Source organism: Phyllobates terribilis, unplaced genomic scaffold (genome assembly GCF_046119375.1).
Source record: "Phyllobates terribilis strain yellow unplaced genomic scaffold, ASM4611937v1 Scaffold_7__3_contigs__length_470593459, whole genome shotgun sequence".
NCBI lineage: Eukaryota > Metazoa > Chordata > Amphibia > Anura > Dendrobatidae > Phyllobates > Phyllobates terribilis.
Window position 1 is genome coordinate 67,971,315 of NW_027362767.1, and position 19,599 is coordinate 67,990,913.

Consider the following 19,599-nt stretch of genomic DNA (forward strand, 5'->3'; position numbering starts at 1 on the left):
ACCTTTCAGTTCAATTATTTTCAGACCCCCTGACATGCAGTTTTCTACCTGATGTAAGTTTCAGATTTTTCCCCTATCGGAGTGTCTCTCCCAGTAATATAGGCTGGATGTATCCAGGGTACACAGCTTCTATCCTGCCATTTCTACTCCATGCACTTTCCTCCTTTCCTATAAACCTTTTCTTTGCCCTCTTTGAGATACTTTGCTGTTATCTCTAACACTGATAAGAGGCAGGGGAAAGCAAAGAGAAATGTCAGCAGGAGCTGTGGTGAATTTATATTGTTTTTGCAGATTACTTGACTAGAGATTTATCAGACTAAAGCACTCCCTTACACTTTAGACAGCTGTCCGCTCTGGTTTGGAGAGCTCCCCTAACTCTCCCATACACTAGAGTGCTCAGCTGGTTGAGTGCTCCTATGTTATCTATGAGAGAGCTGCTGCCAAACATCTCTGGCGGTGGCTTATCTTTTGGAGAACAAAAGGATCAGCAGTCTAAAATCAGATATCTGTCAGTGGACAGTTGGGAGACCCCCATACACAATAGACTGACTGTCTGTCGATAGCTATGTTAATCTAATGTGTATGGCGGTCTTAAGGACTTACAGATATTCTGCAGTAGCAAAATAATAGATTTTTTTTAATGAAGACTATTGAAAGAGTTGCTTACTTTTGCATCTAAGAAGCTAAACAATAAAAAAAAATCAGTACAAAAGTGTACACAGCTGTTAAGCAAGGCTACATAATATATATAATATATATCCTTGGGTGTGGTGGACAAAAAGTAAAAAAAGAAATGTAAGCAGCGACCAGCACCGACAAGTCTGTGGACCAGCGGTCTCCAACCACAGGATCTCCAGTCCACTCGGTACTAGTCACAACATCCCAGCTGTCAGTCACGTGCTTCACTTGCTAAGTCACCGCCAGTGATTGACTGCAGCCTTTAGGTGACTGATCAATGGGATTTATTTTTTTCCAAAATCTTAGGGACAGTTTTGGATAATCCCACAATACCCCTTTAAGGCCATGTTTTATATGAGACAGATTCGACAAAGATTTTTTAATACACCGTTGTTTGTACAAATCCCACTCCCAGTAAAATCTATGGGCCAGTGATTGATCGGGCTCTGCCAATCTCAGGTCAATGAGTGTCAAACACTGACAAAATGATAGTTTCCCAACAATAAATATTGTACAAGAAGAAGAATAGAATTGTCATTTCTATTTGGAATGTATGTTCTGTTGCTATGGTAACAGCATATTTGATACATTTGCTATATGTGCAACCCATTAGACTCTATCTTTTTATTTTAGGCCGCTTTCCAAATCTTCTGGAAAGGTGACTGATACTGAAGCTTCACCTTTTGAACAACTTTAATGATTACATCAGGGAACTGTATCAATATAAATTTCTTAAAGGGAATATGTCATATGCAATCTGTAAGCAGCATGTCATAGAGCAGGGAGAGCTGAGCAGATTGATATATAGCTTTGTAGTAAAATATTCATTATAACTTGTACTTTGGTCCTTCTTTCCAATCTCTACTCTGGACTTTTAAGTCCAGTGGGCTGTCCTACCTGAAAAGTCATTCCACCCACTGGACTCTTAAACCCAAAGTAAGCATTTATTTCAATAAATTACAAGTTATACTGATTTATTTCTCTATACAACTATATATCCATCTATTCAGCTCCTCCTGGTCTATAATATGGTACAGTACATGCATTTTAAAAGTCCCAAATTCCCCTTGAGGCCAGATAATCCAACATTGCGTGCATGATTGGCAGGTATTGTGATTATGTCCTATTCATGCCAATTGTGTGAGTATCCCAGCAAATATATTGGGAAGCAACATCATCGGCACCGCTCACCTCATAATGCGGAAGTGAGTGGAGCCAAACAACCCCTTTAAAGGGAATCTGTCAGTAGGATCAACCTTCTTAAGCCGTCTATATAGGCATGTAGGTCATAAAAAGTTGCATACCTTGATATCTGCGATCCCGTGTTTTACTCCCGAGTGATCCACCTTTTTATGTAAATGAGCTGCTTAGATCTGTGGGTCGGACATAAATCTCCCAGGCAATCTGCTTCCAGTACTAATTTTAAATGAAAGGAGACGTTACCAGTGTAAGACATGTAATGACTGACTGCCTGGTCTACATTTCTCACATTGGTAATGCCTCCTTTTATTTAAAATAATCTCTGGAGGCAGATTCTCGGGGAGATCTATGTCCGGCCCATAGATCTTAACAGCTCATTTACATATTAAGAAAAATGTGGATTTCTCTGGAATAAGACATCGGATCGGAGATATAAAGGTATCATTTTATTCAACTTTATAGGACCTACATTCCCTTATAGACGGCTTAGGAGGGACGATCCTACTGACTTATTAAAGTGTCCAAACTGGAGATTAATTTGAGGAACACATTGGGAAACTGTCCTTCTTACCTATCTTAACTAATTAACTATGAACCTAGATGATGTGATTGCTTTCTCTGGGAAACGAGGCAGTTCTTTCTGGCAAATAGTTTTAAAAATGACATTGACTATTTAGTACACAGTATTATTTCTGCTATCATACGTTCATAATCCTACATTTATTTATTGAAGACAGGAAACCCATCCAACAGGACCATCCTTAATTCCCTTTTACCAAGACCTATGATACAGTTCTGTTTAGTAGCTCGTTAGTTTTTAATTTGGCATAGAACGTCATCCACTGGTTTGCCATATATTCAGGAGGACCTCTTGTGTTAATACAAAGTGCAAATTTTTTGTCATACATGTTCTCCCAAAAATATATCCAGCCCATTGACTTTTTTTCCTATACCAATTTTTTTCTCCTATAACTCTATATGTCTGTAAGTCCTGATATATAGTTCGTTAGGCTTCGAGTAGAGTATGCCATCGACACACTTCTTGACCCTTTGACTCCTTCATTTCCAACCAATGACTTTGCTCTTCTTCTCCGCTGCTGTTCTGACCCAATGAAATCCAGCCAATCATTTCCTTTCTTTTCATGGTGCGCCGATTATATATGGAAATCATCAGAGTGACGTCAGTAAGCTGAAACAAAGCCACTTGAAAAATGAAGGTTTCTTTGTAAACAGGGTTTGGTTGACCCCTTCGTATGGATGTTTTACAACGTGATAGTTCCTGGCCAACAGAATTTAACAGTGAGAGTTTTCCATAGGTATCTGCCGAGAGAATAATATATGTAGATTAGGTTGCCATATAAAAGATTAAAGACTTAAAACCAGTGTAGATGGAACTGCCCCCAAATGACATCAAAATGCATGTGATCTAAAAGAACATATTGAAATTAGTTGCCTTAATGGATCCTGAAGACTCTGTAGATTCTCAGAGTCTCTGTGATCTCTCCTCTTTCCCTGCAAACTGCCAGTTGTGATCTCCTCCCTCTCCATAATCTAATGGTCTATATGATCTTGTGATCTCGTCTTGTTTCTGCAGACTCTGCATATTGTGATCTCCTCCATCTCTACAATCTAATAGTCTCTATGATCTCTCCTCACCTCTACAGACTCTGCCAAGTGAGATCTCAATCTTCTATACAACCTATTAGATCTCTCCTCTTTCCCCACAGACTTTGCTAATTGTGTTCTCCTCCCTCTGTGCAATCTAATATTCTATGTGATTTCTCCTCTTCTCTGCAGACTCTGCCAATCATGATCTCCTTCTTTTATACAGACTATTAGCATCTTTGATCTCTCCTCTCCCCCCCCCCCCCTTCCTCCCACCAAGGGGATATTGAGTGGGGAGAGCAGGCTTGTAGTAAACCAGATGGATCTCCTTAGCCTTGAGCCAGTAGCATTCAGGAACTATTTGCTGCAAGCAACTGTATCATAAGCAACATAACAGCTGGCTATGTAGAGGAGTTACACAGACCCTACAGCAACAAAATGGCAAGTAACGTTCTCTAAAGCTTTTGTAGCGCCCCGAGGGTTCGGTCGCTACAGAGGTATTGCATCTCACCCAGGGGTGTGATATCTCACTTCCAGGTAAGGATGGAGTGTGGCTCAGGACCCTAACACCCACATGCACTACATCACATTTCCGGGGGGCAGGGCGACAATGCTCCCAAGAGTGAGCACAACTGCCCCTGTCCCTGGCTGGAGTGGGGGGGAGGGAACACCTAGAAAGGGGGAACCCGGTAGTGTGTGGGTGGGGAGAGTAGATCCAGGGTGCACTGGAAGGAGGAGTATATAAGGTGGGCACCATCTTGGAGCCAGGGAGAAGAGAGAAAAGAGAGAGAAGAAGACTGGGAGCAGGGGCTCTGTACGCAGGGAGGCCAAGTCTCAAGGCCTGAGCCTAGAGAAGAGAAGAGCTGCTGAGTTCAGTCAGAGAGGAGAGGAACGGAGGAGGCTCCAGGAGTGGAGTGAAGGGACCCCAGGGGTGCGGACCGGCCAGTCGCCACCGTACGCCCGCCGCTACCAGAGTACGGGGGTCAGGCCAAGAAAGGGAACCGGATCCCTCATCTAGTGGAGGAGAGCAACTACCCTCAGCTAGTAACCGGAGGCCGTGGCATTGCACATGTTACGGCCCCTCACTACACCCGTTAGGAAGGCATCATATAGGGCCCAGAGAAATGGAACATACGTTTGCCCGCCAAGGCCCGAGGCAGCTGGACAGAAACGTGGTCAATTGTGGGGTACGATGGGCCAGAGAAAGGACACACGAAGGGGTCCTGAAAAGCATTCCAAAGGTACCTTGGAGTTGGCCGAGCCCCTCACCTGGTGAGCACAGTATGACGTGGGCAGCCATTACTTGCAGAAGTGGCCTGGAGTGTAAAACTGTGAGTAAAGACCCTGGACTGCATCACTGGACTCTGAGTCATTACTGTTGCTCCCGTGCACCATCACCCCCACCATCTGCACTCACTGCCCTGAGGCTATACTCCTCCCGTGGGGAGTTATACTACCCTCTGCTGCGCACACAACATCAGCCTCAGCGGTCTGCCCCCCAGCGGCGGTTCTCAGTGACCGCAATCCACGGGTGGCGTAGTCGGACATTTAAACATTAAAAACCAAATAAACAGATCCGCCACTGGTTTGACCACCCTGAGCCACGGGACCGGGTCGCCGCCACGGAGACCACAAACCCCCAGCATTACACAGAGACCCGGCTCTGGGTACTCTCCCACACACGGCACAGGGGGCGCGTCACTTTCCTTTTGTCTGCTTATTGTTCTGAGATTATAAACCTGATTGGAAGGGGAGTGAAGCATTGAGGTTAAATAAAAGTAAAATCTAAATTCTAAATTTCAAGGTTTAAGGTGGCGTTAGAATATTGATCATGTCTTTGTATCTTCTGTGCTTTTAAAGTAGAAAGGTCTATTATTGAACCCAAGACATGAACCTAAAAAACCTGTCCTTTTGAACATCATTCCTATCTATCTATAGTGCCAATGTTTTTAGGTCTTTTGATTTATCTTTTTCTATTTCAGTATGAAGTGTAATATTGCACTGTGCCAAGAATTATGCACTGAAAGGAGTGTGAAAACACTTCCCATCTCGCTTCCTGTGACACATGTGATGAAAGGTCTAAAAAGAATGTTCTAGTATTCTAAAGGCACCAGTGGAAAATAATGCCGGTGTAGTCAGTAGTATTAAGGGCATTATTCCAGGGCGGACATACAATTGTTGCAACCTGTGCAGCCACCCAGGGGCCCAAGAGGTGATGGGGGCCACGACCACCTTCAAAGCAGGTGGAATTGTGGATCATCATGAGTTATTGGGCTACAAAGGGCCCATATGTTGTTCTTGTGACGCGCCCCTGGGCCTGTGTCGCGCAGCGTTGCGCACGCGGGAGCTTACCCGTAGCCGGATCTGTTGAGGGTTGTAGTCTCGTGGCGGTGACCCGGTCCGTGCCCAGGGAGTCAGACTAAGTGGCGCTGTATTAGCGGTAGATGTAGGACGACTACGCCACCCGTTGAATGCAGCTATGGAGCTGCCGATGCAGGGCAGACCGCTGAGGCCGGTGGTAGGATAGTGCAGCGTAGATGGTATAACCCCCAACGGGAGGGGTATGGCCTCAGGGCAGCCGACGTGGATGATGGGGGTAGCAGGAACCACTCAGAGACAATGCGGTGTAGTTCAGGGTCTTTACTGGTGACAAAGATAGACCCTCCCGGAGTACTGGCTAGCGGTCGGGGCCTGGTCAGTCCTTGAGCAGATGGGATCTCCCCTGGCCAGGCGGAGTTGTAGGCCTCCCAAACTGACTGTACTCTTCTGGCTACCTTGCTAGAAGCGGGTATAAGTAGCCCACGTCCCTGAGTGTACCGTGTGGTGCTCACCCGTATGGCCGGTGACTCGGGGCCTTCTAGTAGCTTCCGCTCCACGACGGCGGTGCTGGTCCCACGCGTGTGACCGTGCCTTCGGGTTTCTTGGCCAGAGGACCTGAAATCCCCTGCCTGACGGATTCTGCTGCTGGGTAGGAGTTAGTCCCCACAGCCTCGGACTCCGGGTCCGGTAAGAAATCTTCTCAGTCAGGGCGAGCTCTGCAGCTGCCAGCCCCTGACTCCTTGTAACACTGCTCCCACAGAGCTCCTGATGTTCTTTTCCTATATCTGCTTCTCTGTCTCTACTTCTTCTCTACTCCTGGCATGGCCCAGGAGCTGGGCCCAGCCGGGGCCACAGCTCCCTGTCAGCCCTCCTGGCTGAACTCTCCCTCTGAACACTCTAACCCTGCCTCAGCCCCAGGTTTATACAGGGGAAGTTCTTCCCCTCCCAGGACTGGGCAGGAGGTGTGGCATGCATAGGATTCCTGACCAAGAGACCTCCCACCTGCTCTCAGACATAACATTGCTGTTACTGTGGAAACCAGACCCCTGGGGTGCCACATTTGCACAGGTTCCTCTTCTGTCTGTATCTGCTCCTGGCCATTACTCATTATATTTTGCCACAATACGGACAGCATCACATGGAAAAATCCTTAAGAAAGAACATGTCCCTTTTGTTTGAAAATGATGTTGGATATTTCTGACTTTGTATATTTTGTTTCCTTTTAGGCCATGTTCCCACGCAGTAAAAATGTTTTTTTTTTTGTGCAAAAAAGCCACTACGATCACCAGTTCAAGCAAAGTATATCTAGTTTTATAAAAACCCACTGCGCGATTACAGCGATGCAAAAGCGCAACGTACAGCGATGCAAAAGCGCAACGTACAGCGATACAGAATGTGCAATGTACAGCGATACAAAAGCGCAACGTACAGCAATACAGAATGTGCAACGTACAGCGATACAAAAGCTCAACGTACAGCAATACAGAATGTGCAACGTACAGCGATACAAAAGCTCAACGTACAGCAATACAGAATGTGCAACGTACAGCGATAGAAAAGCGCAACGTACAGCGATACAGAATGTGCAACGTACAGCGATACAAAAGCGCAATGTACAGCGATACAAAAGCGCAACGTACAGCGATGCAAAAGCGCAACGTACTGCGATACAGAATGTGCAACGTACAGCGATACAAAAGCGCAACGTACAGCGATACAAAAGCGCAACGTACAGCGATGCAAAAGCGCAACGTACTGCGATACAGAATGTGCAACGTACAGCGATACAAAAGCGCAACGTACAGCGATGCAAAAGCGCAACGTACAGCGATGCAAAAGCGCAACGTACTGCGATACAGAATGTGCAACGTACAGCGATACAAAAGCGCAACGTACAGCGATACAGAATGTGCAACGTACAGCGATACAAAAGCGCAACGTACTGCGATACAGAATGTGCAACGTACAGCGATGCAAAAGCGCAACGTACATCGATACAAAAGCGCAACATACAGTGATACAGAATGTGCATATCTATTTTAATTGCAAACTCTGACGCTACGTTTTCAGATGAATTGCCAGTGAAAGCAATGATCAGCCAAGCTTTTGCCCTTTAGTAGCTGCGGTAGAGGTAATGTAATATTACAGAAGAGTCCAGAAAAAAAACATATATAATAAATATACATATATACCAGGATGGGGAACTTTACCAGTATGTGCTGCATTCCCCACCCTAGGCTTATACTCGAACTCGAATAAATATGTTTTCCCAGTTTTTTGTGGTAAATTTTGGTGCCTCGGCTTATATTCGGGTCGGCTTATACTCGAGTATATACGGTATTTTTTTTTTAACTAGTTTCTTTCCCCCATGGGAGCCTTTCCACCACAATATGACTACATAGTAGCATTCTTTTGAGCCTTCCATTGGGGGTATATGGAAAACATATAACAGAATCATGTTTAGTATACTTTATAATGCTGGTCCTTTAAATGAGAAGCCGCCATTAAATACAGTATATTGGCTTTCAGATCTGTCTCACCGTATCCTTTGGTGCACTGTGTTACATAATTGATATTAGCTGATCGTCTACTTACCAGGTGGTCTATTGATAGCGAGGTTGCGAAAATGACTACCTTTGATCATCTGTACAGAAAGCCGCCCTGTGGTTGCATTATATGATAACCCTACTAACAGCTCGGGCACCCCGCCGTGCGACAGGGATTGAGAGGACGAGACGCTGTCGCTGTGAGAGATGGCCGAGAAACTCAGCTGGGAATCCCCGCTCTAGGGAAGAACAAGAAGAAGGGAGAGATTTGTGACATAATTAAAGGCAAAGTCATAAGAATGGTGGATACGTAATTTAAATATATTCCGGTATATATTTGTCCAAAAATAGTTATTTTCCCAATTACCTTCACGACATGCACCCCCGACACAAAGGTTGTAATATATGACCTATTTTAGGTTACTACTCCACTTCACTATAATTAAAATGACCATTCTAGTCTGACATTAAAATGCAAGAATATTGAGAAAAGATTAGTAAATGTACCTGGTGCTGCCCTTTTCGTTCTTTTTTTGCACCAATGCACTTGTTTCTGGACTCCTCGCCTTTTCCCAAACCTGGTCGTAGTCCTTCTGCTGCATCCGGAGTCTGAGAAACTATCTGTTCTCTGATTGGCCAGAATGGCATATGTAAGCCCAGCTGACCAATCAGAGAACAGGGGGTGTGTGTCTGACTACCCAAGGATCAGGTAGTCTGAGAAGCACTGCAGCCATGTTGGAGGAAAAAAAGAAGGGACCCAGGTTGGCGGCACAAAAAATGAAAAGTAGAGCAATAGATGTTTTTAATCATTTTTTCGATAATATATTTTAAGTCAGACTATATGTCTGCAATAATAATAAATTACTGCAGACCGTGATGTACATAGAAGAGAGGGGGCCCCATAGTGAAGATCACCCTGGGCCTCCTATTATAGTGCTGGGCTTTGCCACCTTGGACAGAAGGGCCATTTTTTAACCATTGGGCCATTTTGGGGACAGTGGTCTTGTACAGGTTGTCGTCTTTCGGTAAAAGAAGGTATGAGATCAACCAGGACTAGACCACCCTCGCTGCTATGAGGCCTTTGCAGAAGCATGGTCTGCAACTATACAATATATAATATATGCCCTTGGTTAAAGGCAAAGCTTGGAGTAATAACGTAAAAGCTAAAGCTGGAACCACACTAACACTACAAACTCTGCGCCCTAAAATCTGGGAACCTCTCGGCACATTTTTGCATATGGAAGTAGTGGTATGGTTGTAGGTGCTCGTCCGCTAATAATAATGATACCTTTTATGTAGAGATCCGATGTGCCGGTCATGAGAAATTCGGTGTAGAAGACAAATCAGACTGGGAAAGCAGTAGGAAGAAAAAGTCAAGGTACATTGACACACCCCCAGAGCACTTCCAGCCTGATTTGCATATAGCTTCTGTGCTAGATTTCTCATGGCTGGCACATGGAATCATTTAAAAAAAAGGTAGCGTATTATTGGGGGCCAGGTGCCCGTACTGCCATATCAATACCTCCATAGGATTTGGTGGTACCGGATAGCCCCACCAAAGACATTTTATGGCATATCAAACTGATATGCCATAAAAGTCTCGCCAGTGGAGATAGACCCTCTGTGACCATCCACCAACCCTGACAACACAGGTTTCCTTGTAGTCAAACACCATTAAAATCAATGAGAGATATGGAAATACGGGCCACTTGCTCATCCATTTCTAGACCTCACTGATGTGGTCACCTGTTAAGTCGAATGTTCCTGTGGCAAGAAGATAAGCTGTCTGCAATAACATATTTGCCAACATCTTGGTTGGCAAAATAGGAATGTTTAAGTCTCGCCCAAACCAGAAGGAAATGACCACTTTTGGGTTGAGTTTATTAACTTAAATAAACTCAATTTAGCACCCCCTTTCAAATTGTGGAAATTCACTGGAAGTATTTAAAAAAATTCAGGACTGTTTGCACTACACATATACTTACACTTAAATTGCTCCTTGGTTCTAAGACCAATGTCTTTCTGATTTCCTCATCTGGTTTAACCTTTTTTAGTGAGAGGAGCTTTTCGCCCATCATTTTTTCGCGAATCCTCTTGTGTACAGCGTACAAGCGGAAGCGCAGGGCATTGTTCGCTATTTCCTCCAGCTCCAATTTATTGAATGTAAAGGTCTCGTTAAAGACCGGCTGGGAACCTTTTTGGATTGCGGTCTTTCCTCTTTGCTTTTTGCTTGGGAGCAACACAACATGGACTTGCCAAGAGTTTACTCCACTCCGATCCTTATCTGGGACATCTTTGGCATCCATGATGGTTACAGTCAACTTCTGACTTGCAGCTTTGTAATAAAGCGCAACATCCAGGTCTCCACATTTGGAAATTGGCACATGGGTGATTGGAGAAGCAAGATCGTCCACTTGTTCCTGGAGGCAAAGGACATTATGTTTAATATGTAATGATTCGGCAAAATAATGTTGTATTAAAGTGGTAGTCGGGGATTAGGAAAACATGGATATGTCTGGGGAAATATCAGCCATGTTTTTTGCAGCCGTGGTGCATTTTTTTTACAGCAATTGCAAAAATGTCTCCTCTTTTGGCATTTTCCGTGAACTAGTAGAACTCTAACCAAACTTTATAGTACAACATGTAGTAGATGCATATACTTGAACCAACAATGATTCACAAAATTAAGAATACAGTGGGTACGGAAAGTATTCAGACCTCTTTCAATTTTTCACTCTGTTTCATTGCAGCAATTTGGTACATTCTAAAAAGTTATTTTTTTTCTCATTAAAGTACACGCTGCACCCCATCTTGATTGAAAAAAAACAGAAATGTAGAAATTTATGCAAATTTATTAAAAAAGAAAAACTGAAATATCACATGGTCATAAGTATTCAGACACTTTGCTCAGTATTGAGTAGAAGCACCCTATTGAGCTAGTACAGCCAGGAGTCATCTTGGGAATGATGCAACAGGTTTTTCACACCTGGATTTGGGGATCCTCTGCCATTCTTCCTTGCAGAACCTCTCCAGTTCTGTCAGGTTGGATGGTGAACGTTGGTGGACAGCCATTTTCAGGTCTCTCCAGAGATGCTCAATTGGGTTTAGGTCAGAGCTCTGGCTGGGCCAGTCAAGAATGGTCACAGAGTTGTTCTGAAGCCACTCCTTTTGTTATTTTAGCTGTGTGCTTAGGGTCATTGTCTTGTTGGAAGGTGAACCTTCGGCCAAGTCTGAGGTCCAGAGCACTCTGGAAGAGGTTTTCATCCAGGATATATCTGTACTTGGCCGCATTCATTTTTCCTTCAATTGCAACCAGTCGTCCTGTCCCTGCAGCTGAAAAACACCCCCATAGCATGATGCTCCCACCACCATGTTTCACTGTTGGGATTATATTGGGCAGGTGATGAGCAGTGCCTGGTTTTCTCCACACATACCGCTTAGAATTATCACCAAAAAGTTCTATCTTTGTCTCAGCAGACCAGAGAATCTTATTTCTCAAAGTCTGGGAGTCCTTCATGTGTTTTTGAGCAAATTCTATGCGGGCTTTCATACGTCTTGTTCTGAGGAGAGTCTTTCGTCGGGCCACTCTGCCATAAAGGCCCGACTGGTGGAGGGCTGCAGTGATAGTTGACTTTGTGGAACTTTCTCCCATCTCCCTACAGCATCTCTGGAGCTCAGCTACAGTGATCTTGGGGTTCTTCTTTACCTCTCTCACCAAGGCTCTTCTCCCACGATTGCTCAGTTTGGCTGGGCGGCCAGGTCTAGGAAGACTTCTGGTGGTCCCAAACTTCTTCCATTTAAGGATTATGGAGGCCACTGTGCTCTTAGGAACCTTGAGTAATACATAAATTCTTTTGCAAGCTTGGCCAGATCTGTGCCTTGCCACAATTCTGTCTCTGAGCTCCTTGGGCAGTTCCTTTTGAGCTCATGATTCTCATTTGGTCTGACATGCACTATGAGCTGTGAGGTCTTATATAGACAGGTGTGTGCCTTTCCAAATCAAGTCCTATCAGTTTAATTAAACACAGCTGGACTCCAATTAAGGAGTAGAACCATCTCAAGGAGGATCACAAGGAAATGGACAGCATGTGACTTAAATATGAGTGTGACGCGCCCCTGGGCCTTCGTCGCGCGGCATCGCGCTCACGGGGGAGGGCTTACCCGGAGCCGGATCCGATAGGAGTAGTAGTCTCGTGGCGGTGACCCGGTCCGTGCCCAGGGAGTCAAGCTGGACGGCAGTGTTTTGAATGGTAGATGTTGGACGACTACGCCACCCGTTGAATGCAGCTATGGAGCTGCCGCTGCAGGACAGTCCGCTGAGGCCGGTGATATGGTTGTGCAGCGTAGATGGTATAACCCCCAACGGGAGGGGTATGGCCTCAGGGCAGCAGACGTGAATGATGGTGGTAGTGATGATGCGGCAAGGAGGCTCAGAGACGTGTGATGCAGTTTCAGGGTTTTTACTCACAGGTGTTGCTCTGGTCACTTCGGCCAAGGGTGACCACCCGGGCCGTGCTGCATCCACCAGGTGCGGGACTCGGTCAACTCCCGGGCAGTTCCAGAGCGTGGTCCTGAGCTCCCCTCTCTCTTTCTTCCAACTGGCCGTCCCCACCAGGGACCCACCTTTGTCCGGCTCCCTCGGGCCTCTTGGTGGCAAAACCTTTCCTGGCTTTCCTGACCCTATTCGTGGTATGCCTTCCTGGTGGATGTGGTGAGGGTCGTGCCAAAGCTTGACCACGACCTCCGGTTCCTGGCTAAGGATATTTTGCCTCTGCCAGTTTGGGCTCCGGTACCTTTTTCTGCCAACCCTTCACCCTTCTGGTTTACTTCTGGGATCTCAGGGTTCCCTCTTGTCTTGTGTCTCTGGGCCTCTCTTCCTCCTTCTCTCCACTACAGGCCTGGCCCTGGAGCTGGGCCCAGCCGGAGCCACAGCTCCCTGTCAGCCCTCCTGGCTGAACTCTCCCTCAGAACTCACCCTGTCCCTAGATGGTGCCCACCATATATACTCCCTCTATGTGTGAGCCCAGGTGACTAGCACCCAATGAGCTCCTACCTCTATGCCCAGAGTCCCTCCCCTATCTGCCCCTACACTACTGGGATGTTCCTCCCCCCCTCCCACTCCAGCCAGGGACAGACGCTGTCGTACCTGCACATCTAACTGGTGGGAGTACAGTAGTTCTGTCCCCCGGAAATGGGATGAGTGTAGTGCATGCAGCTATCTGAGCTCAGTCCCACACTCCATCCTTACCCGGGAGTGGAATACCACACCTCTGGTTCGAGGTGCAATACCCCTGTAGCAGCCGAGTCCTCGGGGTGCTACATTCCCCCCTGGTAAACCACAGCACGCCCTCGGGCTGGAAAAGAGTAAAACATGCCAAAACATACAAACTTTTTAAAACATACACTAACAGGTAAAACATCATAAACATTATCAGCAAATATAACATGACAGGTAACTTCTTATATATTATTCCAGCAGTATAAACTTTTGATATAAAACTTTTTTTTTTATATAAAATGTTCTTAATCTTCTGGCCACGGTGCAACTTGTGACCAGGTAAAGTGCCACAGTCACTAGAAGAAAAACAGCAGTTCTCCTATAAAACCGGTAGGGGGCGCCTTAGGAAGCGCAACTATTTACAGGGTATGGCCGCTCTCAGTCCTCGGCCAGTGGGGATAAGGGATGGCTGCTCACAGTCCTCAGCCTGATTAGGGATAGGGACACACAGATGAACAGTTCACACTAGTCCCAATGGGGACCACACTTAAATTGGCAGCATGACAAGTACCCCTACGGGTAACTATATACAGTTTCAGTTTATGCTACTTCCCTTCAGCAGCGGTGTCCTCTCCTTGTCTCCTCCTGAGGGTAATCTTCAGACCCGTCCGGGTCCTCTTGTTCCTCCTCATACCGCAGCTCTTCCTCCGTCAGCCGGTGCACATGAAGGGCGTATGGTCCTTTTGCACACTGATGCCGGGTGAAGGTGACCTCGTCACCCAGGTAAAGGTCACGTCCACGGTGTCCCTCTGGCAGGTGGGACTCGACATCCCTGCGGGTAACAAAGACGTTGCCGGGGGTTCTGTGATCCCTGATAAAGCCCCAGCCGTGCTCCATTTGAAATTTTATTACAGTCTGTAACATACCTGGCGGCGTCCTTGCATGGTGGTCCATCTCCCACTGTGCAAGAGGGCGCACTTGATCTCCTGTCCAGAATGTCTCTCTGGCTTCCCTCCATGCTGTCTGTTTGTGTCTGTTTCTGCTGCTTAAGGGCGGCGCCCGATCACTTCCTGCCTTTTGTACCTGCTGTGGGTCACACCCCTTGTGCGTCCTCAGCCTATTGCTGTCTGTCACTTGGTATATAGCTCAGCAGCTCCCTTCTATCCCTGCCTGAGCATAGTGTTTCCTTCAGTGTGTGCTTGCACTCTGAAGGTGCCAGGTCCCGTCTCTTGTCTCCTGCTTTTTGTATCAGTTCCCGTGTCTGAACTGAGTCCTGTATGTCTCCTGCTTTGCGGTATCAGCTCCCGTGTCTGAACTGTGTCCTGTATGTCTCCTGCTTTGCGGTATCAGCTCCCGTGTCTGAACTGTGTCCTGTATGTCTCCTGCTTTGCGGTATCAGCTCCCGTGTCTGAACTGAGTCCTGTATGTCTCCTGCTTTGCGGTATCAGCTCCCGTGTCTGAACTGACTCCTTTCTGTGTTCTCTTGTCTGTCCTGTCTGAACTCGCTCCTAGCCTGTTCCTCTCGCCTTCTAGTGGCCGATTTCCTAGACCCGCTCCTGTGTCTGGTCTGTCCTGTCTGAACACGCTTCTTGCCTGTTCGTTCCGCCTTCTAGTGGCCGATTTCCTAGACCCGCTCCTGTGTCTGGTCTGTCCTGTCTGAACACGCTCCTTGCCTGTTCGTTCCGCCTCTCTGGGGGCCGTATTCCCAGACCCGCTCCTGTATCCCTCTGCAGTGTCGGTCTCCTCCGTACACTCAGTTCCAGTCTGAACTCTCCCCTGTCCTTTACCTGTTTTGCCTCTATGTCCGTTCCCTTCCTTTTTCTGCAGAGTCTGAACTCGTACCTAACTCCTGCTTGTTGTCTCTGCAAGTACTGTGTGAGTATCTGGCTCTGTCTTTCCCTTCCTGTCTGTTCCGTGTGAACAGAGCCCTGTCCTCCCTGCTCAGCCTTGTCTGCACTCTAGCTGTGCTTGCCTGTAACCCTCTGCCTGTATTGTTCCTGAGTCCCGGTGTGTACTGGGTCCTATCCCGCCTGTGTTCCTACCTGCTAGTGCCTCCCTGTCTGCACTCTAGCTGTGCTTGCCTTTACCCCCCTGCCTGCATACCCGCCTGCCTGCATACCAGTCGTGCCTGCCTATACCCTCCAGTCTGTGTGCCAGCCTACCAGCCTGTTCCTGTATTTCCCTGTGTGGGTCAACAGCCGTGTCCGGGGTCTGTCCTGGAGTAGCACCTGGTCCCTCTGCTCGGTTCCTCCTTGGTGCACTGGCGTCGTATGCCGTCGTGCGACCCTGGTCGGATCGGGTGAATACTTAGTCACGCCCCTCCAGGCATTCACTCTCCGGCACGGTCCAGTGGAATCACTACCAATCACACGCACACGCCGCTTAGCCCGGGCGTGTGCATAACACAGTCCCGGTGGCGCGGGGACCGTGGGCCGCACGGCGGTTTCGTCGGGTCCGGCTTTTCTGCTCCGCACTTTGGATCTGCAGCCGCTCCTCGCGGACCCGCCTCTCTCGCCGTTCTTTGTCGAAGACCTCTAGTTGTTGTCGGCAGCACTCCGCACGCTGGGCTGCGGCCGCCCGGGTCTCTTGGGTGAACCCCATGAGGTTTTCACCGGTGGGGTCCCATGCGAACTGAGCCTCCTCCAACGGGAGTGGGGTGATCTTGGCGGGCGCCGGAGCCGGGATCAGGGGCTCACACAGGGGCCTTTCCTTCCGGAGTCGGGGACTGAGGTACTCCGGTGGCCACTCAAAGGGCTGCCCATCCGGGCAAGTATGCTGTGCGAACAGGTCTTCACCTAAGGGCAGCACTGTGGAGGTTGAGGGCGCGGTGGTGGTAGCGGCGCCCGGATTCACCAGGCCTTGCAACCAGGCCGGTGGCACTCTAAAGGTGAAGGGCACTGTGGAAACGGCGGCGCCCGGGGGTACTCGACCTTGCGACCAGGCCAGTGGCTCGGTGGAGGTAGAGGGCGCTGTTGGAACTGCGGCGCCCGGGGGTACTCGGCCCTGCGACCAGGCCGGTGGCATTTCCTGCTTGGCCGCGCTCTGGATTGAGGCGCGTGACGTCACAGGGGGCGTGGCCGCGGCTCCTGCCGCTTGAGGCCTAGTTTGGAGCGGTGGCGGTGCAGCAACGGGCACGGTAAGGGGGATTTCGGGCTCTGCGACGGGGAGCTGGGGCAGGCTCTCAGCTACTTGGCTTGGGGTGGTGACGTCCCCTTTACCTGCTTCCATCTCTTCAGCTCCTTCCACGGCGTCGTCTCCCGCCTTCGTCCCTCCTGCACCATCCTCAGAGGCAGACAGACTCCTCGTCCCGGGTGGCGTCCTTTGCTGGCGGGTTCCAGCCTGCAGGGCCATTTCTCGGCTCCACTCGGTCAGCACTTCTTGCTGCACTCGGGCCATCTTCCGAGCCAAGCCCTCCAGCGCGGTCTGTGCATGCTCCCGATCTTTGGGGAGCTGTGCCAGGATCTCCACCAGGCCTTCTGGGGTGGCGGCCTGCAACAGGCTCCTGACCACAGGGTCGGTGCTGCCTGACTCTCCCTCCATCTCCGGGTGCGATCTCTCCAGACTCCTCCAGGCTGCACCCATCCTCTCTCTTTTATTCTTGATCCGCCCACACTCAGGGTGGTCCCGGGGCCACTTAGTGATTGTCAGTTCCAGGGGCAGACCCCTCGCTCTGATAGACATCTCTATCCTTGCAGTCTCTGCTGGTGGGGGCGGTCTTTGCTTTTGGCGCTCTTCTGGGACCAGGCCCACGATGGGAGGTCGTCTCTTGCCACCCTCTGGCACGCCCATAATGACGTCCGCTCTGCCAGGGCGGGAAATCGTCTCAGATGGCGGGAATCGTCTCCTAATGGCGGGAAACTCCGTGGATGGCGGGAAAAGGCTGCAGATGGCGGGCAAACGGCGGGAAACGACCCGAGATGGCGTCCGATGGCGGGGACCCTCTGGAATTGGCGGGAGACTTCTTCTTACGGTACATATAAACTTTTCTTCAGGCACGCAGTACCCGGTAGTTGCGGGCACGAAATCCTGCCGACTACGCCAAAGTTGACGCGCCCCTGGGCCTTCGTCGCGCGGCATCGCGCGCACGGGGGAGGGCTTACCCGGAGCCGGATCCGATAGGAGTAGTAGTCTCGTGGCGGTGACCCGGTCCGTGCCCAGGGAGTCAAGCTGGACGGCAGTGTTTTGAATGGTAGATGTTGGACGACTACGCCACCCCTTGAATGCAGCTATGGAGCTGCCGCTGCAGGACAGTCCGCTGAGGCCGGTGATATGGTTGTGCAGCGTAGATGGTATAACCCCCAACGGGAGGGGTATGGCCTCAGGGCAGCAGACGTGAATGATGGTGGTAGTGATGGTGCGGCAAGGAGGCTCAGAGACGTGTGATGCAGTTTCAGGGTTTTTACTCACAGGTGTTGCTCTGGTCACTTCGGCCAAGGGTGACCACCCGGGCCGTGCTGCGTCCACCAGGTGCGGGACTCGGTCAACTCCCGGGCAGTTCCAGAGCGTGGTCCTGAGCTCCCCTCTGTCTTTCTTCCTACTGGCCGTCCCCACCAGGGACCCACCTTTGTCCGGCTCCCTCGGGCCTCTTGGTGGCAAAACCTTTCCTGGCTTTCCTGACCCTATTCGTGGTATGCCTTCCTGGTGGATGTGGTGAGGGTCGTGCCAAAGCTTGACCACGACCTCCGGTTCCTGGCTAAGGATATTTTGCCTCTGCCAGTTTGGGCTCCGGTACCCTTTTCTGCCAACCCTTCACCCTTCTGGTTTACTTCTGGGATCTCAGGGTTCCCTCTTGTCTTGTGTCTCTGGGCCTCTCTTCCTCCTTCTCTCCACTACAGGCCTGGCCCTGGAGCTGGGCCCAGCCGGAGCCACAGCTCCCTGTCAGCCCTCCTGGCTGAACTCTCCCTCAGAACTCACCCTGTCCCTAGATGGTGTCCACCATATATACTCCCTCTATGTGTGAGCCCAGGTGACTAGCACCCAATGAGCTCCTACCTCTATGCCCAGAGTCCCTCCCCTATCTGCCCCTACACTACTGGGATGTTCCTCCCCCCCTCCCACTCCAGCCAGGGACAGACGCTGTCGTACCTGCACATCTAACTGGTGGGAGTACCGTAGTTCTGTCCCCCGGAAATGGGATGAGTGTAGTGCATGCAGCTATCTGAGCTCAGTCCCACACTCCATCCTTACCCGGGAGTGGAATACCACACCTCTGGTTCGAGGTGCAATACCCCTGTAGCAGCCGAGTCCTCGGGGTGCTACAAGTGTATGAGCAAAGGGTCTGAATACTTATGACCATGTGATATTTCAGTTTTTCTTTTTTAATACATTTGCATACATTTCTACATTTCTGGGGTTTTTTTCCGTCAAGATGGGGTGCAGAGTGTACATTAATGAGAAAAAAATGAACTTTTTAGAATTTACTAAATGGCTGCAATGAAACAGAGTGAAAAATGTAAAGGGGTCTGAATACTTTCCGTACCCACTGTATATGGCTAACTGGCGACTACCCAAACGCAATTTTATATAATTGGAAATCTTGAGTGATGCCAAAGGAGTTTTGGAGTGTTCATGTATTACAAGGATGACATTAGCCAAAATAGAAGCCTCTCTGAGTGGCTCTTCATTGTTGGGACCTCCATTGTTGAAGTCCATGAACCCTAAACAGGGATAGGGACAGGGTTTGTCTGTTTGTTGGGAGAACACTGATAGTTTTTTTGCTTTCCCACTAACTTTTCTCTCAATTAGTTTTTTCTTAAAAGCATTATCACTTTTTTTTTCAGCAGATGTATTGAGGACCTGATTTTGTGGCAATTCCATGGCAGGTTCTCCTCCTGCACTTGTTGGTGCCGCCTTCTTCACAGACTGCACAGAGCTCCTGTTGACAATATGGCTGCTGATGGAGGCGCATCTGACCAGACCTGACCGTCAGCCTCCTCCAATTGAAGAACAGGTTTCCCATGTGCAACGTTTTTTTATTTGGAGGGGTCTGACGGACAGATGTGGTCACATTCTCCTCCATCAGTAGTTATGTCG

General features: G+C 48.8%; 1 protein-coding gene across 4 annotated transcripts in view; it reads right to left on the reverse strand.

Moving 5' to 3' along the window:
- Positions 1-1,359: 1,359 nt before the first annotated feature.
- Positions 1,360-19,599, reverse strand: part of SYT16 (synaptotagmin 16) — a 123,719-nt gene continuing 105,479 nt past the window's right edge. For all 4 annotated transcript variants that reach the window (XM_073638710.1, XM_073638708.1, XM_073638707.1 and 1 more), the window contains 3 exons: positions 10,334-10,768; positions 8,398-8,587; positions 1,360-3,198 (listed from right to left, as the gene is read on the reverse strand). In XM_073638710.1, coding sequence (XP_073494811.1) covers positions 2,885-3,198; positions 8,398-8,587; positions 10,334-10,768 — 939 coding nt within the window. In that variant the 3' untranslated portion in view covers positions 1,360-2,884. The remainder of the gene's footprint in view (positions 3,199-8,397; positions 8,588-10,333; positions 10,769-19,599) is intronic.